Source organism: Perna viridis, chromosome 6 (genome assembly GCF_037379345.1).
Source record: "Perna viridis isolate PV_CMFRI_1.1 ecotype Kerala chromosome 6, ASM3737934v1, whole genome shotgun sequence".
Lineage (NCBI taxonomy): Eukaryota > Metazoa > Mollusca > Bivalvia > Mytilida > Mytilidae > Perna > Perna viridis.
Window position 1 is genome coordinate 833,785 of NC_142450.1, and position 24,440 is coordinate 858,224.

Genomic DNA, 24,440 nt, shown 5'->3' on the forward strand with positions numbered 1-24,440 from the left:
TTAATTTGGCTAAAATCCTCCATCACAAAAATGTTACCAACAAATTTCCCCCATATTTCAAAGACAAATACATACCAATTATTTCATATTCCTATACTTCATCCATTGCATCCAAAATTTCAATTATAAAAGGCTATTTGCAGAACCTCGAGATTGAGGTCGTCAAGGCTAAACCACCTGACTGTTCTTGCAAAAACTCTCCATTCAAATATAGTCCTACCGATTACGTAGTTAGGGGAAATTTGTTCATCATCGAAAACGAATCTCTGCGTAATATCCTTTCCAAAGGTCCCAAGTACCGTGAACCGCGCTCCATAAATTTGAATTATAACTTTAAAGTTCTTATGGATGTCGTGGAGGACTACGCAAGAAAATGCATAAAATGAGAACAAGAATACATTGATTCTCTTTCAGGGTGGTTAAAGGCCGTGAGGTCCTTAATTTTGGAACGAATGAAAGTTTTAAGTAGGTCAATGAGTGCAAATGCTACATCAGTTTTCAAGGACCCTGATGTAGCAAAAACATTGTCTACTATACATGACAAATATGTTGTCGTACCAGCTGGCAAAGTCCAAAACAACATTGTTTTTGTCTGCAAAACATTTTACATTCAATGTTTATTATCAGAGGTAGACGTAGAAAATAATAGCAGTGATAAAACCTATACTGCTACCACACTCTCCAAAGAAGAAATTGTGGAAAACCATAAATCTGTGCTATCCTCCTTTGGTCTCTCTACCAAGGACGATGACTGTGATTTACCGTCTATGTACTGGATTCCTAAATTCCACAAGAATCCATACAAACATCGTTACATAGCTGGATCTGCAAAATGTACCACCAAATCTCGATCTTTCAAAACTTTTAACTTCTATACTCACAGCTGTCAAAGAGGGTTTGCAGTCCTACCACAACACTTGTTACTCCCGTAGTGCACCTGGTCCGTGCTCCCAGTTTTTAGTGGAGTCCGAGTTGCTCATTTGCTTTTGTTACTTTGTATGTATTATTTTAGTTGCGTAATGTTCTTTGTTGTGTAAGTCTGTTTTCCACAGGAATTTCGTTCAGGAGATTACCTATCCTCATTGAGCAGTTATAGTTGTGACTCCTACATTTATCCAAGTATCTACCATAACAAAAGAAAAGTAAGCTATTTTTTGTTACTGCTTCATTCATTCATTCATTTCTTCACTTGATCAATTTAATTTTGGTTTTTGACAACTAAGATACATTTTCATCTTCAACTACATAGCAAGTATGTAACAATTAACAAAAATCTTGTCAATGTGGCAGGACTGCCTACCTGCGTTACGTTGTAGTAGGTAGTGAGATTTAAATAGCCAGTTAATTGACTGGGCTAAAGGATTAATGGCTTGTCACCAAGCTGTCTAGGTTTCGATCGTCGGTGGCGGAGTATAATTTTGTGAGTCAAATCATGCTCTCCCGTTACTAAGTATCTTAAACTACAATTGAAGCTAAGAGACGGCTAGCTTTTTTGGGAAAGCCATTACATGTGAGATAATATACACTGAAAATCCTACAGCTTCCACGGTATTTTAGTGTCATTGACAGAGCTATCTCCCTTCATTTTGAAATCTGCAGTACATTGTGTATGATTTTAATATCCTATGAACAAGGATTGTATGAAAAGACACATGCGTTAAGTTCTGTTTACAATACATTTTGAAACAAAATATAAAATATAATAATATGTAGGCTTTCCAAATATGCATCACATTTTGCATGATTGTTATCAGGAAAGTGGCCATTAATTCAACCGGATTATAATCGTATCCTTAACCGTCAAATGGGAACATTTAGTTTCTGAAAGGTCAAAAACTATGGCATCACTGGGGAATTTGGCAGGGAAAGTTGCATTAATAACAGGTATTGCACGATGACAGCTAATACTTTTAACCTTGAACGACTCTTTGAAATCGATGTTTTACGAAAATCGTACAGTACTTTGATATATTTACACCATTTTTTTCACAGCCAGATACTTGTTATTATCAAGTATACTGGGGTCTCACTGTATCACGGTATACGTAGTGAATTGTTTTCTACACTGAGCAAAAAACAGTCCTTTGGAAAATGAATTTTTATTTTGTGTGAACTTAGTACAGAAACTAACCTTTCATTGCATTAAACCTTTTTATATGACGCAGCCTTATAGTAACTATCAGTTGGGAATTGGCAGAGGAAGTTGCATAATAATAACAGGTATATTCCCATTGAAAGCTGGTACTTTTAACCTTGAATTAGTCTTTGAAATCGACACAAAGGCATGGGCACTTGTTTTTATCAAGTAATATAAGTAAGTAAATAATTATAGACTAAAAGCAAAAACAGCTCATCGATAAAAGAAAGTCACAATATGCACAATACACTCACAAGAGGTACAACACAGCAAAATAAGCTAGGAGTTGAAGTGCATACATAAAGAAATATGTTAAAGCTACATTTTAAAACAAAGCATAGACAGCATTTTTAATGATACGACAAATGTAAGATAGAGACAGTTTTGAAGCATCCATAAACAAAGAGAGCTACAATTGGGAAAGTCTAGTACCACGAGCAATTGGTTCATTTAACTGAAAATTAATGGCACAGTAAATATCTATTGCAAGGCACTCCCATTATTTTAGGGCTTGTTATATTTGTCATTGATGAAAGACATTGATGAAAGGAGACAAAATTCTGACCTCATTTCATCATCTAAAACCTTTGAAAGTACAAAAAAGGTTAACAGTCCATAAAGCCCAAAGTTGGTTCAAGTAGCAAAAGTGACAATTTTATTACCCCATGCTAATTACAATTCTCAATAGATGTCAAAATTTTGTATACACAAGGTAGTACACAATCACTTAATGCACTTTATCAATCAGGCATTTGGAGCAAATGTCAGTATTTTGATCACTCATGCCTGTCTTTAATGCACATGGCTAAAGGTCAATATATGTCAATTTAAATTTCTGCTGGAATAATTTCCTTACTTCTTGTGAACTTTACATCAAAAGGACTATAAAGATTTATTGTCAATTATTTTTGTATAGCAAAGTTGAGTGTAAACCAAAGGCTGGTATATTTGAAGTTGCTTGTCATCAATGTTTTTGATCTTAAAAATTTTATAAATGCTACAAATGAACTCTTAAACATAACTGTGAAATGATGAAACAAATTGTCATGAAACTGGTCTTATTTTAACAAATATATTCACAGTCGAAATTGCACTAAAAGAAGAATTCCTAATTGAGACAACATTAGGGGAGATACTTCTCTGATAATATTTAAATCCTGGTGGATGTTAGGCTTCTTATTGATCTAGATTACACCTATGTCTGCACCATTTCACATGTATTTTTGCGTTTTTTTTTCAACAAAGAGTGACCAATGCATATACATGTATCAGCATTTTTTTTTCAATATTTAAGAAATTTTAAATTAAGTCAGGATAAAATATATAGCCCCTGATTAAGGATAACAGTATTAAGAGAGTTTCATTTTTGATGATTAAAGGCAACCATTTTTTATGCTTTTTTTAAAGGTCAGATTTTAAGTTTTGTGAAGAACTGAACGGTTCATTCTCACTTAGCCAACATTTTGAAAATTGATAGTCTCATCTGGCCAACATAGGTAATTGGGGTGTTAAAATAACATTTAGAAATATTGTTTTTTTAACTGTTTTATTGAGGCCACCCAAAGGGCTACATTTATGTTGGGTAAAATAAAAAAAAAATATTAATGATATATTTTTAAAAGTATTTATAAAATAACACAAAACATTTTTTAATTATCTTTAAAAAAAATATATAAATATATATATTTCAAATATAAAAATAAAAAAATATATGTTTAATTTTTAAATTCTGTAAATAAAATTTAATAAGATGAAATGACTGCTATTCTTAATTGAGAATAATTATTATTAATTGATATTAATTAATATAGATTAAAATAATTAAAGATAAGATATGTTCAGCTTGCACCACTCTACTTGACAGATGCATACTCACTATAGCTTGGGATGCTATGGAAGAGTATATAAATGTGGGGCCAACTAGCAGATTTATCATTTCAGTTCTTATGGCTAACGCTCAAGTACACGTAGACTTTCTTGAAAATGGCCGCAGTGGTCATTATTTGCTCCATAATGGTTACAAATATTCAATAAAAACTAGACGCAACGACCGTTGCTACTGGAGGTGCGTCTCACGTCAATGTCCTGCTACTCTGACAACACTAGATAATGTTCCTGTTACCATAAACAACAACCACAACCATGACTCAGATAACTATATTACCGAAAAGTGGGTCGAAGGACAGCCGCTCGCATCATGGAACCACTACGACAATAATGGTCCAAGAACTACCAACAATGTTGAGGGCTGGCACAATAAAGTCAACAAACTTTGTCATCATGCACACCCCAATATTTTCCTAGCCATCAAATTGTTTCACAGCATACAGGCATCAAATGAGGCGAAGATTATTCAGATCAGATCAGGTGGTAAGCAGCGTGCCTCTAAAAGAAAATACAGACAAATGGAACACCGACTTCAAATTCTCAAAGAAAGATTTCAACGTGGAGAAATAACATTAATGGAATTTGCAGATAGTGCTTCTCACTTGGTTCACTTAGACTGAATAAACAATTTCACATTGTACTTGTAGTGCTCCTTTATGAACATATTTTTTAAATGTAATAAATTAAATGTAATAACATGCAGACAATTTTTTTTTATATGAATATAGTGCTGATTATAAAAAAAAATACCATTGCTTTAATATAAAAATATGTTGTTATGTGTTATTGCTTGAAATTGTGATTTGGTCAATTATTATTTCTGAAATAAAAAAATATAAATATATATATATTTATTACTTTTTTCTATCAAACCCCTGCATATTATAAAAAAAACCTCAACAAATTGACACATTTACCTTGAATAATTATTATAGTCCCCATGGAAGAGGCCCCAATCAATTAAATAATTGCAGTAAAAACAATTGCAAAGTCTCACCTAGCCTACATGAATTTAATTACCTGTAGGTACCTGAAATACAAAATGTTGGCTAAGTGAGAAGACACCAACTGAACTTGTTTCATTATTATTCACTATCATCAAAAATCGTACAAGGTAATATAGTGAAGTGTTGTATGAAAAATTCCATGAAATATGCATTGAAAATACCATTTTTTCTATTCATTTTTACTATAAATGGCCCATTGGAATTTTGTTGAGGGGCCCTGAGCTTATTCAGAAACAAAACCTTCAAGATTTCTGTACAGTAATAATATAGACACTATAGCACAAAATAAGCAAGGAGCTGAAGCATTTGTATGCATAATATATTAAAACTACACAAATAAATAAACATTGAGAGCAAATAAGTCATGCAAAAAATATAAGATAGAGACAAACATTTTTGAAGGGTCAGTGTAGGTAGACCAGTACTATTTCTCATTATTTTAGGTTAACCTGTTCCGTTTGTGTACCCTGCTTAAGTAAATACTTTAATAACTTCCAAAATCTAACATTATTATACTTTTAAAAACTGCATTATATTTTTTGTAAACCATTTTATATAAATATCACAAATTTTTAAATTTGAGTGCTTTTAGTGGAAAAAGGGGAGACTTTGACCCCAAACATCTCCCCCATGCTTAAAATAGCAAAAAAGTGAAGCAATTATTCTATGACTGTGCTCACATTTTTAGTTAGGAAATTGTGACTGGAAAAAATACAGCATCATTGTTTTATAGGGGTGAATTTTCAAAAGTTTCACTATTGTAGTATTGTTGGGAAATTAACATAATACAGTCCTACCAGTCACATTAGGCACAATAAGTAGAACACAATAAGTAGAACACAATAGGTAGAACACAATCAGCTACATGTAGGAGATGATGCATATACATACTTTATTAAAATTAACATTCATTAAACCAAAAACATTGCACTATCAGTCATGCGACCATTATAAGAAAAAAAGAGACATACAATGTAGAAGGTTCTGATCTACAAGTACTACTGAGAAGTAAGCTTGGTAAACTTGGCTTAATAACGACTAGCATTCACTACATGAACAGTTTTCTTTGAAACACCAAGAAGGAAGTTCCAAAAGTTGTAAATTCTTGAGAATCAGGTTTTGTAGGGAATTTCAAAGTCTTGCTGCCTCCTGTGTCCCAAACATATGAAAAATGCAGTATGTTGCAATTTTCTCTGTGTAATAGATATTATCTACCTTAAGGAGGTAGACCTAGGATAAGGGACATAACTCTTGAAATCAGTGATATGTTTATATCATTATCAATTTCACCAAAGCTTATCAAGCTTTCACTAAGTAATAATGAAATTTTACAAATTCTGTAATTTTATTGAATTTTATTTTAAGAGTAATTAAGGGAACCAAGGTTATAGCAGTAATCAAAAGAATGTAATCCAGGGACAAAGACCGGACATGGAAAACAGACATACACAACAAAGAACATACAGTAACTAAAATCATACATACAAAGTAACAAAAGCAAATGAGCAACTCGGACTCCACTAAAAAGTGGGAGCATGGACCATAATAGAGGATTAAACATTATAATTTAACATAACAGTCTCTTTCTGATGTACTTTATAATAATTCCTATTCTTATGCAAAGGGAAAAAACTCCCACAAAAGACAGACTGGTTCAGTGGAATTAAAAATATGGAATTTAAACTTGATTATAATAAGACAAAACCAATTAAAACATTTCCAAGTATAATGAATTTTTCTGTGTCATGTGTATGGTAATTTTCAAGTAAATTGATTTCAGGTCTGATTCAGATTAAAAACCCTTATAATGCAAGATAATTTATTTTTAATTTCTGTAACTTTATAGGTGCAAGTTCTGGTATTGGTGCCGCAACTGCTGAATTATTTGCCAAGTTAGGTGCCTCTTTGGTGTTGACAGGACGTAAAGTGGAGAACTTGAATTCTGTAGGGGAAAAATGCTTCAAGACCAGTGGAAATCAGGTATATATATATTAACAAGTACACTATATTTCAGGGGCAGCAGTAGATCCAGGGGATCAACCCCTTTTGTAGGAAAGGTTTGTTAATTTTTAAATGTATTTTAAATTTGTATGTTTGCAATAGAAGAAAAGGTAAAGACATATTTAAAATGGTGACCCCACTGTGTTAGATGTAGACATTGTGCCTCCACTTGACCTCCACTTGACCTCCACCATGTATGTTAGAGAAAATAAAACTCATGCTAATAGAAGTGTACATGTATTTGACAAAACTTTCCTGCAGACCTAATGAAGCAAAATTAACAATTTAAGCATTGACCAAAGCTTTCCTGCAGACCTGATGAAGCAAAATTAACAATTTAATCATTGACCAAAACTTTCCTGCAGACCTGATGAAGCAAAATTAACAATTTAAGCATTGACCAAAGCTTTCTTGATAGGAATATAGCAAATGTGATTGTATCATATTTATTCTAAAGGATGCTGCTGACTTTTCAGGTACCCTGGAAGGATTGGTACCTCAGAATAAAGAGTTATAATTTTATTGACTTTAAAGTTTACTTTTCTTGAGAAGTAAAAACAGGTTCACAGTCATAAAAGGAGCCAAATTTTGCATATTACCTGGCTTCTTTTGATGAAATCCTTAATTATACTTTTTTAAACTAATCTTTTCCTAGTCAAGAGGGTAGACCTATGGTAAGGGACAGAACTCTTGAAATCAGTGATATGTTTGTATCATATTCCATTTCACCAAAGCCTATCAAGCTTTCATTTGAAACAGAATGAAATCAATCCAAGTTACACTATTGCTTTCATGATATCGATGTAAAACGCTGAATACAAAGGTTTGAATGATTTGCAAGAGTTGTATCCCTTACCCTATATCTACTTACTTAAGATCCGTCTAGTGATTCTGAAGTGTCGTGTAGTTATGCCACACTTGATGATAACTAAAAATCCGCTCAACAGAATCACTTTAAACTTCAACACAATGTCTTGGAAAATGAAATACAGTGGTAAGTTCATGGTGTATATAGATTTTGATTTTCAGGAGTTATTTCCCTTTTCACTTTAATGACTTATAATTCTTGGGTGTTATCAATTGCTTGGAGGGAATATATTCTTAGAAATCTTAGAAAATTATACAGGTAAATAAAAATCTGGAAAATTTTTATTTACCTGTATAATTTTAGTGGTTTCGATCTAGAATTTTTGGCTGTTTTACTAATCTATTTTATCTGCCTACATTAATTTCAATATACAATTCTCGACACCAATTCATATTAATTTCTACTGTTGCAGCTTAGTTTGAGTTAAAGTCAATTTCTTGCTCTATTCACTGGACTGTGGTTAGGGCCAAATTCTTGCTAGATTGACTGGACTGAGGTAAGGGCCAAATTCTTGCTAGATTGACTGGACTGAGGTAAGAGCCAAATTCTTGCCAAATTGACTTGACTGAGGTTAAAGTTAATTTCATGTTAATTGATGAACTAAACTAAGGTTAGGGCCAAATTCTTGCTAGATTGATTGGACTGAGATACTGTGAACATATTAATTTTTGCAGTGTACTATTTTTCGCTATGTTAGCGATGAACAGTAAAGCATCCAAAACATGAAAACTTGTATCCTCAAAATGAATTTTTCACATCACTAATCCCTTCTCATTTTTACACAGAAAAACTAATATCTGCAAATATGTCCACATGACATATTCACAAAAAATAAGCTACCCCGAAAATATGTTTGCAGTAAGGCCCAAATTCTTGTTAGATTGATAAGACTGAGCTTAGGGTCAATTCTTGCTTGATTGACTAGACAGAGGTTAGGGCCTAATTCTTCCTAGATTGAAAAGACTGAGCTTAGGATCAATTCTTGCTAGATTGTTAAGACTGAGCTTAGGGTCAATTCTTTCTAGATTGATTGGACCGAGGTTAGGGCCATATTCTTGCTAGATTGTTAAGACTGAGCTTAGGGTCAATTCTTTCTAGATTGATTGGACCGAGATTAGGACTATATTTTTGCTAGATTGAGTAGACAGAGTTTAGGGCCAAATTCTTGCTAGATTGACTAGACTGAGGTTAGGACCAAATTCTTGCTAGATTGATAAGACTTAGGTTAGGGCCAAATTTGTGCTAGATTGACTATAGAAGGATGTTAAACTGTAAGAGCCACATTATTGCTGAATGGAATTGACTGAGGTATATATGGTCCATAATCTTGATAAATTGGTGAGACTGAAGTTAGGGACAGATTCTTGCTTGATTGACTAGACTATTTTTGGGTTTTATTTTCAGCCATTATTAGTTCCTGGAGACCTAAGCAAAGAGGAAGATACCAAAAATTTGGTAACCAAGGCGATTGAACACTACAAGAAACTTAACATTTTGGTGAGTTACAACAAAATAGCATGTTAATTGTTACTCCTTCTTTTAAATCCAATGAAAAAAAATACAAAAGGTAAGAAATAATACATATGAGGGGTTGGACAGAGAGTACTTCATTTCCTGCTTCCTCCTCCTAGACCACTGCCTCCCACCCTCCTGACCACCACTTTCTGATCCTTTTCATTTTATCCCAGTTGTTCCAAACCATATATCCCATATTTTTCTCTCCCCATTCCCAGCCCTTTCAATCACTGCCCCTCTCCCCTTAACCACTGTTACCTGACTCTTCAACCATCGATTTCTGTCCCTTAACCCCACCCCTCCAATATACCCATTATGAGTGTCCACCCTCCCACATATAATATTGCTACAAGGAAACTTATGTCTCCGTACTGACTAGGGCACTGGAGCTAAGATATATGGAATTAAAAATGATGGGTTGATCTACAACAATGGAGAGTTGATCGAATATCACAGTTGTCAATTTCTCTTGATTTTTCAAAACGAAACAATCCAAGTTCTTCCAACATCTATTTTTGTTGGCTTATTTTGGTATCATGGAAATTCTAGCTATGGTCTGTCTATTACACCATGAAATGGGAGAACAATTTTAGAAATTTCACAACATTGCTTAAACTAATAAGATTTTATAGACAATGGGACACAATAAAAAAACAAATAATCTCCCCTTTGTATTTTGAACAATCAGAGGCTGAAAACTCAAATTTGTATAGAGATGAAAAATTAAGAATCTAACTACGCTGATAATGCAAGATGAAGAAATATAAAACTTCCAAGGGTGTCTGAGATTTCCTAGTCTTGCATTTCTTGGTGGTGTTTGATTTTTTTTCTCACTTTAAAATTTGCATAAGTTATTAGTATGCCAATTTAGAATGCCATTTCTTTGAATTTACAAGTTGTCTTAAAACATTTTATTGTGACATAAACATTGTGTGCTTATGTGTGCTTATCTCACCCAAGGGTGGGATAAGAAATTCTTACATGGCTAAAAATGTGGATATTCTTTTGTCCTTAGTGAGAAATATTGTATCCACATTGACCAGGAGATGTAAAATTGATTGTATTTTAAGAAACAGAGTTAAAAGACACTGTTTCATAATAGCAAACTACAAATTTAGTCAGAAACTAAAAACTAGAAGTTTTGAATTCTCAGTGATTTATTTGGAAAATTGTACTTTGTAGGTTTGCTGAGTTATGTCCCTTGCAGTCTCATTTTTTCACACTCTTCTCATTAACAATTACAAATTATTCATAAGGTTTGTATTCTGTTCTCTTCAACAGAATTTTCTTTTAGTACCAGACTTTGCATGCAATGCAATGCTCTTAGAATGCTTGAATATTTATGGTTTTAATTATATGTCAATTATCAGGCGGCCATGTTAGTTTGGATTTTATTGATATTCATGAATTACCCACCCCTAGAATAACTACTTTAGGTAAATGCTAAGAAATAACTAAGAAATATCACTTTTGGTTATTATTTAAGAATTGAATGTTTCATTTTTTATGTTACATCGGAGTGTAAAAGTGTTGACCGTAGCATATTTTCAATAACCTTGGTTCCCTTGATTACTCCCTCAATGAAGGTAGCAGGCTTTAGTTGTGATCTGAAAACTCCAAACACAAGTGCTGAAGGGATGTTACCACAGATCAAAGGAAAGTTGACAATAAGGAATGAAAAGTCATTGCAGTTGTCATATAGTTTGGTCAGTAGTTTTCCTTTTCCATTGATCTCTTAGTGTACACATATATATATGTAATTCGAGATATGAGGCTGACTTCACTATACATGCATCTGTAGTACTAGTATCCTTTATTTCAAGTTCTTTGGGGTAGACATGATGTATAAATTCATGGAATCTGGGATTGTTTAACGATAATATATGATCTCTATAGGGGAAACTGAGATCAAAGGATCTAGCTATAGCTAAATGATAATTGTTATTATATAATTTCATTTGTGAACACGTTGTACAAAATAACGATTTGGGCCAGTTTACACTTCTTATATAATATAGATTCTCCTGAAGTTTTGGGTGAGTTAAAAAATGATTTCTACACTCTCTATAGTTAAAATCAATAACATGAAAGCTTCAGCAAGTGTGTTAAAAACATTGCTTTTAACTATCAAGAGTGTAGAAATCTTTTAATACAGAATAAAATGTTTTGTTCTCCAGTTTTGAAACACTTTTATTGTTTTATCATGATTTTTCCTGTCGAGTTCCCTATTTACATTTCAACATTTGTTCTTCTTGACACGAGAAGATGAAATAATTTATGTGGAATAGGTATAAAACATAGAAAGCTGCTTTTTATCATCAAAACAACTAACTGTAAAATTTTCATATTTGATATGTCGAATAATTTATCACGAAAACTTCAGGACTATATTTATAGGTGTACAACAATGGCAACTTTACAATGTGAATAGTTGGCGAATGGCAGTCAGGTGCAAAGTCATGATTTTAAATTTGACTAGGAATTGAATTATTTTTATCAAATGGTCAAGTGGTATGGAAATTTGTCAAAAATTGGAAAAAACTGATTCACTGTTTGGAAGTGTTAACACTGCAACCATGTTATTTTGGTATAACTTAAAAAAAAATTGGAAACATTCCTTAAAGACCTTTACATGCATACACAACCATTTAAAATGTCAGGAGTGGCACTGCTGCCTCTGTTTTAGGCTAGCTGGGACACTGTTACTAATTTTTTTATTAAATTTGTTTCCAGGTGAATTGTGCAGGTATTATAGAGCTGGGTAGTATAGAGAACACGTCACTAGAACAGTTTGACAGAATGTTTAATGTTAATGTCAGGTAATATAGTTCACAGTATACCTGTCTAAACCAAACTCATTTTGATCACTCTGGGCAGTGATGGCCTTGTACTATTTTGTTGCTTCTGGCCCTGTGTCTTGACATGATGTTGATTTTGGCCATGTATCATGACGTGGTGTTGATTCTGGTACTGTATCATGACACAATGTTGATTCTAGCCCTGTATCATGACATGTTCTTGATTCTGGCCATGTATCATGACATGTTGTTGATTCTAGCCCTGTATCGTGACATGGTGTTAATTTTGGTCCTGTCATGACATGATGTTGATTCTAGCCCTGTATCATGCCATGGTGTTGGTTCTGGCCCAGTGTCATGACACAGCTCTGCCTTTTGACTGTTGCCTAGAGTTTTGAGTTGGTTATTTTGTTATTATGATATTACTATTTGCTGTATAGCTCTGCCTTTTGACTGTTGCCTAGAATTTTCAGTTGGTAATTTTGTTATTATGATATTACTATTTGCTGTATAGCTCTGCCTTTTGACTGTTGCTTACAGTTTTCAGTTGGTTATTTTGTAATTATCCTTCACAAATAGTCAATCAATTATTTATTTTGAAAGATATCAACACAATTTGTTTAATCAACTACATGTATGTATTGTCTTGATGTACAATGTTTGACAATGATAATATATACATGTACACCCCTTTTCGAGAAGTTTAAAGAGCAATATCTCCAACTGGAAGCCTTCAAAGATTAACAGGTATGGCTATTAAGACATTTCTCCTAGTTTTTAGTGGAGTCTGAGTTGCTCATTTACTTTCTTTTCTTTGTATGTAAGTCTGGTCTTTGTTCCTGGATTACATTCTTTTGATTTCTGTTAGGAATCTTTGTTCCTTGATTACACTTTCCAGCTGTAGTTTTCAACCAATTATTTATTAGTACTTGTTTGGATTTATTCTTTTAATATAAGTTATAATATGACATTTCAATTTGTTTGGAGAGGGCTTAACAAACTTTGTGTATATTTTCAGGTCTATATATCACCTGACAATGCTAGCTGTGCCCCATCTGGTGGCAACCAAAGGAACTATAGTCAATGTTTCTAGTGTAAATGGAATGAGATCAGTAAGTTTATGTCTGTTTCACAGGCAAAATAATTTTACATGAATTTCATACAAATTACATGTGATTTTCACCTGAATTGGGCAAATTGAATCTGTGACAGATTTCACATGATGAATTATCAGTTTGTAATTCTTGAATTAATGGATCTGTCAACTGTAGCATACAAATGAATTGGAATTTTTTTTCGTTAGTATCAAATTTTATAATTTACCAATCACAATTAAATTGAATGTATGAAAATAACACTAATATTTAATGCTAAATACAGAAGAGAAAATGGATAAATGGTGAAATAATAGAAAAAAAATAGAAATACTGTGAGCAAGTAATGACAATAATGGACTTAAATGTAAAATGCTTGTTGGATTATCTCCCTTTGAAATACTGCAACAATAATTTAATACCTTCATGCACATCTACATACCCAACCTTCCAATAAAGTTTCATCAAAAGCACTTAAACAGTTTAGGGGGAGTTGCGCTTACAGTTTTAACATGTAAAATCCCTTAATTTGGATTATCTCCCTTTGGAGTCCTCTGACAGTGATTATATTCCCTCATGCTCATCTACATATGATTCCTAACCACCCTTTAAAATTTCATCAAAATTCCTTGAGAGATAAAGAAGGAATTGCACTTACTAGAAATGGGGACAGACTGACAGACAGACAGGGTGATATATTTAAATTTCTTTGCTGGGGGTATAATGAAAGGGAACAGAGGCAGTATAGTAATATAATCAAAGACTGAAGTCATCAAAGTCACTAATCTTCAAATATTCTGTGCCACTGGTTTTGGCTTGCTTTCAACATCTGAAATGGCACAACCTCAAGTAAAGTTGTGATATGCTCTAAAATTGTGTGACTTCCACTAGAATCTTGGTACCCTTGATTACTTTTTCGTAACTGTGATGAACAGAATGAACAGCATAAGTTGGTGTAGTGATATATAATTATGCAAATTATTTGTGAATGTAAAGTACTGAAATTACAAGTGCAAGAAGTTGCTCACAACAAAAAGGGATTTTGATGTAATCATATAGAAAGGTTTAGTATCATATGTAGAGTGCATGAAGGATTATAATTACTGTTGGAGGACTCTGAAGGGAGATAATCCAACAAGCATTTTACATATATGTCAATATAAAGTGAGAGTTTTATAAAAGTATTAATTTTTGCAGTGTACTAATTTTCCCTATTTTCATGGTGGACAGAAACTGTACCCGCAAAATTGATTTTAACACTTACATAACGCTAATCACCTTTATTCAAACAGTGAAAAATGACACCCGTAAATATTTGTGAAAATTAGTAGCCGCCAAAATTAATGCGTTAGCAGTATTATATTTGTGAGCTTTCTCAGAGGATTTCTTGTTTGAAAATATTATTCTTCAATAGAAAAAGGTATTGCTGTCTAACATGGAAACATGCCTTGTCGTCTTTAAAAAAAATATCTCTTTTAATGACTTCAATTTCATAATACATGAGTTTTAACATGTATGCTTCATGAGTCAAGTAATTTGTAGGGATACAGTTTTTAGCATTATAAAGCTATAAAATTATATCCCAACCTAATAAGTTGGGGCTTTATAGTGATGACCTTGTCTGTCTGTCTTTAACATGTTGTTTGTCTGTCTTTAACATGTTATCTGTCTGTAACACGTTTTCCGTCTGTCTGTAACAAGTTGTTGTAAAAGATTTCTCAGCTCCTATTAAAGAGAATATTTGGTATATTGCTTTAACATATTGACTGGTACGGTGACTATCTTTTCTAGGTTTGTTGTTTGTCTACTTCCTTTTTACTGTACGACTAAGTATTAAGTTGATGCGTGATGGAAATTTTCATAACGGATTTCTCTACTTCTATTTGAGGAAATGCTTTGATATTTGGTATATTTCTTTAACATATTGACTGGTACTATGACCCCCTTTTCCAGATTCTTTGCTTTTTCTGCTACCTTTTAACTGTAGATTGATGTGTGGGAGTATTATTGGTACGACGTGGCATGCAACATCTTGTTAAAATTGAGATTTATACTTTGTAGTTCCCCAATGTTTTATCCTACTGTATGTCTAAGAGTGCTTTGGACCAGTTCACCAGATGTACAGCATTGGGTAAGTGTCATAAGCATACCTGGACCAAATTTAGGTTCATAATGGTTAGTTACTGCAAACAAATCAATTGTTATACACTAAAACCTGTCTAAACTGAACCCTTTTCAATCAGTTTAGACAGGTGATTTGTTTATCCAGGTTCTAAATAAACTTACACTGACACAATTGGACTTCGAAAAGTGTTGGTTCAGACAGGTTTTGTATTTATTTAGAGTTTGGTTTACACAGGTGTCACCATCTGTAGACATTTTCTAGTTTTAAAATTTAGACTGCATATTCAATGTTAAAACCCAAATATAAACAAAATGGATTCCTGTTTAAAACAGATATATTATAAAATCCATTTTGGTCAGCCTCAATACATGAGGAGGTAGGTGTGGAAGGGGAGGGGAGTACATCCCTGCTTCCCCCCAGATCACCTTACACCACCCTCCTGACCATTGCTTCTCAACCCCTTTAATTTACCCCTGGTTATTGTTCCATACCATTATCCCCTCTTCCAGTATTTTACACTGTTTGTTCTCCACACCTTCAACCACTGTTCCCCATCCAATCCTCCACTTTTCCAGACCACTTCAACCAATGTTTCCTTCCCATAACCCTAATATATCCCCATTTTCCCTGTCCACACTTGCCAATTAAAACTATTCTCGAAGACTGTTAAGATAATTCTAAAAGCAAATAACATGGTAGCCATTTTTTTCTAAGAATTTTTTTCTAGGTTACTTACTGATTTCTATTTGGGCAATAAAAAATGTTTTATTAAAGGATACAAATGTCTGTCCCTCTATCCATCCACATTAACATGTCACACAGTAATTTGAGAACCCCTTGTTCAATTAATTTCAAGCTTTACACAAATATTTGTTATGATTGTATAACAGTCTGTATACTTTTTGGAGAAAATCCTAGATTCAGTTTCTGAGACTTCAATTAAAAAGGGAGGTTCAAGATTGTACATGTCATGAGACTTCAAATAAAGAGGGAGGATCAAGATGTACATGTCATCCCTTATTTTGGAAATGGCCTTTTGAATTTACTTTGAATTATTCACAATTGACTGTTGCAGCTTTTTGATGGTATGTATACATTTTGGTAAAATTCCTATTTAATTTTTGAGTTATGGGTCTTTTCAAATTTTATTTACAATAAACTTCAAATTTTACACAATGGTTTGTTGTAATGGTCTGACAGTCTGTATAGTTTTTGTAAAAAAATTCTATCTTTAGTTTCATTGAATAGGACTTTTCATATTTTCAATGGGATTTAAAAAAAATTCTACACATATCACTCTGTAACTCCATCATAGGAGCGGGTATATCATGTGCTTATAAAGCAGCTGTATTGATAGTAATTAAGTGAAATCTGTAAAAACTCAACATTTTTTGGACAATGTTTGTTCTATTTATCTATATTCAAATTGCATTGAAATGAATGTGAAAGAAGTTTTTTTTCTGTTTTATTCAGGGTTCTGGTTTGTATATAATGTAGCAGTCTTTATAAAAACTTCGCCTGAATATAGCTGAAATATTGCTGCTCGGGTGTTTAACCCCAACAATCAATCATTATAAAAACCAGACAGGATGTGATTTATTCAAGTCAAATACCCATTGAACTCATAAGTTCAGAAAACGATACTGATCACATAACCAGTCTTAGTTTGTCTTGGGTTGTTGTACTTTTGAGATTAAATTTATAGAAATTGTACTTGAAATTGGCACTTTGCGATAGTTATCATTCTTGATTTTAGTGGGAGATGAATGTATAATTTCAAAAATACAGATCTGAGTACAAAAAGGATCATTATGTAAAGATATAGCATGTTTAGATCAAAACTTCATTGTTTGTTCTGTGTTTTTTCTACTTTAAGGAATCATTTCTCCTATTGTCCTGAATTTTATATTGACTGGTATTTTAATGTACTGTTCCCGAAATATAACTTTGACTTTAGACTTTCTAACTTGTATCCTTAAGGAATGACTGTTGTATGTAGAAAAGGCAGTCTCAATCTGAAGAAAGTACAATCAGAAATTATAACGAAAAAATACAGGATCCTAATTTGAAAATACCTTCCCCCTTATCCACAAAAATAAGAATAATGGTTGTGCTTTAATGTCTGAAAACTCTCCTGAATATAATCTGCTGCTCCTGTATGCAAATAATAAATAAAATGAGAGTCCTTATAAAAATCATAGTGTACATGCACACCTCCACAAATTATAAAATAACTACTCCCTTGTATATTTCCTATAAAGATTTAAATGCTTCTCCTGAATTTTAAAGTGTTTTTTTCATTTTTTTTTACTTTTCTTTGTAGAATTAGCACCCAAACAAGTCAGAGTAAACAGTGTCAAGTAAGTTTTTATTAGGTCACCTTTTGGCAGAAATATATTGGTGTAATTCTGTCTGTCTGTTCTATTGTATTGTGTGATAAATGTTTCTATTGCTTTGTTTGGTACAATATCCATGAAGGAAGATCCTTTGCAATTTTTCATACTTTATAATTTTTTTTCAGGGTTATGGGACTTTTTGAACATTATATATTATCACAAAGGTTAGATCCAGAAATTTTTAATAGAGTAATGGGGAGTTCAGAAGCTGAAATTAATAAAAGGGTGACTACAGGCTGCAATTTCCTTATATTTGTCCCAATGTTGCACGTTATTTAAGAAAAAAAACTGTCAAAACAGAAGAACTGTCCTCTACGTCAACGTCTGTAGACTTTTTGTTTTCTTGCAATAACTTGAATAGTAATTGGTGGATCTTAATGAAACTGTACTTACATGTATGGCATTCTATTTTTAGCTCACCTGTCTAAAAGGCAATGTGAACTTTTGTCATCACTTGACTTTCGTTATTGTGGACATCAGCATCTGTCATCTGTCATTAACTAGAATTTGTTAAAACTTGGTGACAATCATGTTTGGCATGTCTACTCCCAAAATTGTATCCATTATGGTCCCTTGCTAAAAAAAACAAGGCTGCTGATACTAAGAATAGAACTTAGGGGTATCACCGAATGTTTTTGTTTATACATGTATCTCAAAAACCATAACATACAGATTAAATCTCAAACTTTTTTTACTCTATGGCTCAAAGAGATCTATCTTCCTTGAAAATTTCAAGATAAATGATTTAGCGATTTTGGAGTTTATGCCTTTTATGCTGATTTTATGCTTTTTTGGTAGGTTTTAGTTATTTAGAAAAAAAAACCTGCACAACTTTAAATGGATTATTAATATAAAGACAAGATCCATTAACGGTGCATATTTCAGAAAAATCAGTAGCTTATTCCAGGAGTTATGGCCTCTGAATGTGTCATTTTTGACATTTTTTTTTTCCGAATTTGCCTGTCATTTAGCAAACAATGGCAGATTGATGTTTACATGAATTGAAAAAATACTCAGTATTTTAATATTTAATTTTGGTGCAAATTTCAGATAAATCTTTTGACCCTTCTTACCTTGAAAGTGTCATTTTTTATGCTATGTTTATGTTGTGTTTTTATGTTATTATCGGTTTTTGTCTGTTATTTAGAAAAGTAAACAGATTGATGATTAATGTAAAAAGATGAAATGTTCAGTATTTCAATATCTTTTTGGGTACAAATTTCCGGAAAATCTGTTGACTCTTCTTGGAGTTATAGTCCTTGAAAGTGTCATTTTTTATGTTTTATCTGTTATGTCTATTGTTTAGAAAATGAATGCAGATTGATGATTGATGTAAATTGATAAAAAAAAATATCAAGTATTTTAAGATCTATGATTGGTGCAATTTTGAACAAATGTGTTGAATGCATTTTTTAATGATTTTAGCCTGACAATCAGTTAAAATAAGCAATGTGATGATTAATGATAATAGCAAAAATGTTCAGTAACATGACAAATCTCATCTGTGCAAATTTGGTCATAGGTATTTGACTTTTTTTAGTTTATGTATATAATAAACTTTTTGCAATTCAGGCTCTTGAGACAGAAAGCCTCTTGTTTTTTTACATAATTTATTTTAAATCAACCATATGTTATGTTCCACATCATGAACTTTTAAAAAAAATGATATTAGACTCTAATAGCTCATTCCATCTCATCTTCTAAATATACAGAGGAAGATGTTTACAAAATGCTGGAATTTTTTATCGACAGCATATTTGTCCAGTGTGGTGGACGTGTTTTTCAACAAATGGTTGGCATTCCAATGGGAACAAATTGTGCTCCTTTACTTGCTGACCTATTCCTTCACTCTTAAGAGGCTGACTTTATAGCTGATCTGATCAGAAAGAAAGAATATCGTTTGGCTAGATCCTTCAATCTCAGTTTCCGCTATATAGATGACGTATTATCTTTAAACAATCCTAATTTCGGGGATTTGATACATCGCATCTACCCAAAAAAACTGGAGATAAAGGATACTACAGACACTGTTAAGTCAGCCTCATATCTTCACCTACACTTAGAAATCGATGGTAAAGGAAAACTATTGACCAAACTTTACGACAAACGTGATGACTTTTTATTCAGAATTGTCAACTTTCCTTTCATCTGTGGCAACATCCCTTTGGCCTCTGCGTATGGAGTATTCATATCACAACTCATACGTTATGCCAGAGCTTGTCAAAACTATGCAGACTTTTTGTATTGTGCTAGAACTCTAACAAATAGGCTTCTGGAACCGGGTTATGTTGCTACAAGATTGAAGTCATCACAACAGAAGTTTTATGGTTGTCATCATGAACTCGTGGATTGTTATGGTGTATCCATCAGCACCACGAAAACTGATTTATTCAATGGGTCATAGTTTTTCTTTCCTCGTTTGTCTACCCCGGACTTGACTTTTCATGAGCAACTCGGCGGGTGTTTCTAGAAAAGCAGAGGACGCTTACTTTACCGGTGCACCTGGTCCATGCTCCCAGTTTTTAGTGGAGTCCCAGTTGCTCATTTGCTTTTGTTACTTCGTATGTATGATTTTAGTTACTTTATGTTCTTTGTTGTGTATGTCTGTTTTCCATGTCTGGTCTTTGTCCCTGGATTACATTCTTTTGATTACCGCTATAACCTTGGTTCCCTTGATTACTCTTCCATATTGTCAATTTTCCTTTCATCTGTGCCAACATCCCTGCAGCACCTGCGTATTTAGTTTTCATATCACAACTCATACGTTACGCGGCATAACTTATGCCAGAGCTTGCTGTAACTATGCAGACTTTTTGTACCATGCTAGACTTCTTACATTTAGGCTTCTGGAACAGGGTTATGTTGTTATAAGATTGAAGTCATCCCTACAGAAGTTTTATGGTTGTCATCACAAACTCTTGGATCGTTACGGTGTATCAATTTGCACCATGAGAACCAATTTGTTCAACGTGACATAATTTTCCTTTTCTCTTTTGTTTACCCTGGATTTGACTTTTATGAGCAACTTTGCCAGTGTTTCTAGAACCCTACTAGTACTAGTTCACCTGGTCCATGATCACAAAAAAAAAAAAAAAAGGACAAAAGGTAATAAAGGCTAGATGTTCAGGACATGTGCAGAATATGTGGCAGGAATGGACTTATTTGATGGGGCCCCAAACCATCTCCTACATCAGGCTAAGGGAGAGAATACTTGATAATAAAGGTGCACTCGAGCTAAGAATTGTGCAAAGTGATTCATGGTTTAAAAACCTACATATCCTTTTTAACTAAATTTTAGGTGTGTTTGATCATGTAATATTTTTTTAGAGTGGGAGGGTTGTGTTCACACCAGAGTACTTCGACCTGCAACATTTTTTTTGCACTGACTCCCAAGTCAGGAATGTCTGACCTCTGTATGTCTCATTTCATTTTCACCTTTAGTTTATTTTTTATGTTACTTGAGTGTATAGGGGCAACTCTTTCGCTTTTCTTGTGCATAATGATATTTTTGGGCCAGCTGCAGCCTCCTCTGTGGCATGAGGGTTTCCTCATCATTCATTGAAGACCACTGGGTGACCTTGGGCTGACATTTTCATCTCGGTGGGGTTGTTGTCTCTTCATATTCACCATATCTGTTCTCATTATATATCTTTTATTTTTTTATATTTGGTTTAAAATGTTATAGTAAACAAAGTTAATGTGTGGCGTTGGACAATAGTTAGTACCTCGGGGACAATAAAACTGCTATTACCTCAACCCCAGTCAATAAGTGTATACTGTAGAATTCAAAATTAAGGGAGATATCTCTGCAAATGTCACTGAAATACAACAGAACCTATTGGATTTTCGATGTGAAATATCTCCTAAGACCAGGCAGATCCAAATAATGATAATTATTTATTTCATCATATAGACCCATAAAGCATTGTAATAACAAAATAAAAATATAATGTATAGCCTATTGGGGTTGTATCACATATAACCGTTTTACATGATTCTTACAAAAACTGATGTTGTGTTTACTAATGCTCTTATTTCATTGCATGGATAGGAGTATTTTGTGACGGTACTAACTATATTTTTGCAAATTTTTTCATCACCTTTGAAATAAGTAATTTTATTTTTTTTAATTTTTTAAGAATTAAAAGAATGCTACTGTAATATAACATACACAATATAATGAATTAATTAATATCTTTATTTTTTAAAACAACAAAAACAAGTAACATGGTACATGTATATTTGGTTACAGTCCTGGTGTAACAATAACAGAGTTACAGAAAAGAGGAGGATTAGACGAGGAGGCTTATGCCAAGGTATGTAACTCCTGTACTAGGTCATCCCTTTTTTTCAAGTTTATGTCGAGGTGTGTAATAAGGTAATCCATGTTTCAGGTGGTTTGTGTCAAAGAAGATAATCCATGTTTTCAAAATGTATTACGCCAAGGTAGTAGTTCATGTTCAGAAGGCTGAAGCCAAGGTAGGTAATCCATGTTTTCAGGAGGCTGAAGCCAAGGTAGGTAATCCATGTTTTCAGTAGGTTGATGCCAAACTAGGTAATCCATGTTTTCAGAAGATTGGTGCCAAGGTTGGTAATCCATGTTTTCAGTAGGCTGATGCCAAACTAGGTAATCTATGTTTTCAGAGGCTGAAGCCAAGGTAGGTAATCCATGATTTAGGAGGCTGAAGCCAAGGTAGATAATCCATGTTTTCAGGATGTTGATGCCAAGGTAGGTAATCCATGATTTTAGGAGGCTGAAGCCAAGGTTGGTAATCCATATTTTCAGTAGGTTGATGTCAAACAAGACAATCCATGTTTTCAGTAGGCTGAAGCCAAGGTAGGTAATGTATGTTTTCAGTAGGTTGATGCCAAACTAGGTAATCCATGATTTTAGGAGGCTGAAGCCAAGGTAGATAATCCATGTTTTAAATGATTATTGGCAAAATGTACAAAAAAATATAATCTGAAATATAAAATCAGTACAATTGAGGTATTTTCATACACATTTCATCTTAATCAAGCAGATATAGTTTACTAATGTGAAGATGTGAAAACTTCATATAAAATTAATGTGAAGGTTAATTTAACTTGAATCTCATATCAAGGAGTTATATATACACCTATCCTTGGATCTGTGCCTGTTATGCGCATCACTAATGCTGACAAAAGGAGTGTTGATATGATGAGAGTTTCATAAATTTTTTTTATAGTTTTTAGAGAGGTCAAAAGAAACCCATGCCTTAGGCAGACCTGGACAGCCAGATGAAGTAGCCCGGGCCATAGCATTCTTAGCTTCTGATGATTCTTCATTTATTACTGGGGCATGTGTTCCTGTAGATGGCGGAAGACATGCAATGTGTCCTAGATAAAACCCTGAATTTGTAACAATATTATCACGGTGACATTATTGCTACACTTTTAAATTTATTGACAACTGTAGTTAATTATCAAGTTTTATGAACTGAAGTGGATATTTTGCATGTGTGTGTTTTTCTTTCGATGAAATTCTCCTTTAACAATTTGAGATTTTTTAAAGTGAAATATTGCTCACAATCACTTGACATTAACTTGAAAGTTTAATCCACAGGTTAATAGAAAGCAAAATCGTCTTATTGGTAATCAATGCCAATTTAACCTTTGACCTTAGCACTTAGTGCCTGATTTCAGTCTGACCGTAAGTTAACTTGTAATAGGGTAATAATAAGCATCTTTTTTTAGTTATGTATCTTTAACAGCATTAAATGGTCATAGCATGGGTCTTAAATTTTTGTTAAATTATGAAGAAAGTAATTCCTAATTGTTAAACTGTAAAAGACATTGTGTTTTTACATGTAAATATTGATATATTAAAGTTGGTCCTCATCAAGGTTATACCTGCCTCATATTATAATATAAACTTTCTCATAAAACTGTTTTTTACTGTTTAAGTTAAATTGTATCGATACAATTGAATTAACGGCATGGTTCTTCTGCTATCATTCAAAGTCATGCAGATTGTTAAAGGTCATTTACACAATGATGAATTGTTAATTGTCATTTTTTGTTATTGGATAATCACTTTTGTGATCCAACATTTTAGGTTTCATAAACAATTTCAGTTTTTTCTTGTTTCTCATTATGTGCCCTGTGTTCATAGTCCTTTTGTTGAAACAAAGGTCAAATATCCTTCAGCAGCATTCCATTGAATTCAGTAGCAATCTTTATACAACACATCATACAAGACAAGATTCATTTAAGCCAAAAACCAACAGAGTTTACTTTTATTTCTAATTCAGAAACTGTCACAGATCACATGTTCAGTCTAAGTTTGTCACTCATTTGTTACCTTTCCAAGATGAATATATATGAAATTGACATTTTGAGGATGCTTACCCTACCAGTGCACCTGGTCCATTCTCCCAGTTTTTAGTGGAGTCTGAGTTGCTCATTTGCTTTGTATGTATGATTTTAGTTACTTTGTCTTCTTTGTTGTGCATGTCTGTTTTACATGTCTGGTCTTTGTCTCTATAACCTTGGTCCCCTTGATTACTCTTTGCAAGATTTATCATTCTTGATTTGGTTGATGTTAGTGGGAGATGAATCCTTGTACATTTTTCAAAAAGAAATACTATA

General features: G+C 33.1%; 1 protein-coding gene across 1 annotated transcript; it reads left to right on the forward strand.

The window, feature by feature from the left end:
- The first annotated feature begins 1,758 nt into the window (after positions 1 to 1,758).
- LOC148613143 (uncharacterized) lies at positions 1,759 to 23,930 on the forward strand. Its single transcript, XM_088586339.1, has 9 exons — positions 1,759 to 1,884; positions 6,878 to 7,011; positions 9,305 to 9,397; positions 12,149 to 12,234; positions 13,232 to 13,325; positions 15,369 to 15,438; positions 17,756 to 17,792; positions 22,081 to 22,144; positions 23,039 to 23,930. Exons 1-9 carry the CDS (start codon positions 1,839 to 1,841, stop codon positions 23,195 to 23,197), a joined length of 783 nt encoding a protein of 260 aa, XP_088442465.1. The 5' UTR covers positions 1,759 to 1,838; the 3' UTR covers positions 23,198 to 23,930.
- Positions 23,931 to 24,440: the final 510 nt, after the last annotated feature.

Coding starts and splice junctions, on each gene's coding strand:
- LOC148613143 (XM_088586339.1), top strand. CDS start 1,839: ATGGCATCACTGGGGAATTTGGCAGGGAAAGTTGCATTAATAACAG. Junction 7,012..9,304: donor TCAAGACCAGTGGAAATCAG/GTATATATATAT, acceptor TTTTATTTTCAG/CCATTATTAGTTCCTGGAGA. Junction 12,235..13,231: donor ATGTTTAATGTTAATGTCAG/GTAATATAGTTC, acceptor GTATATTTTCAG/GTCTATATATCACCTGACAA.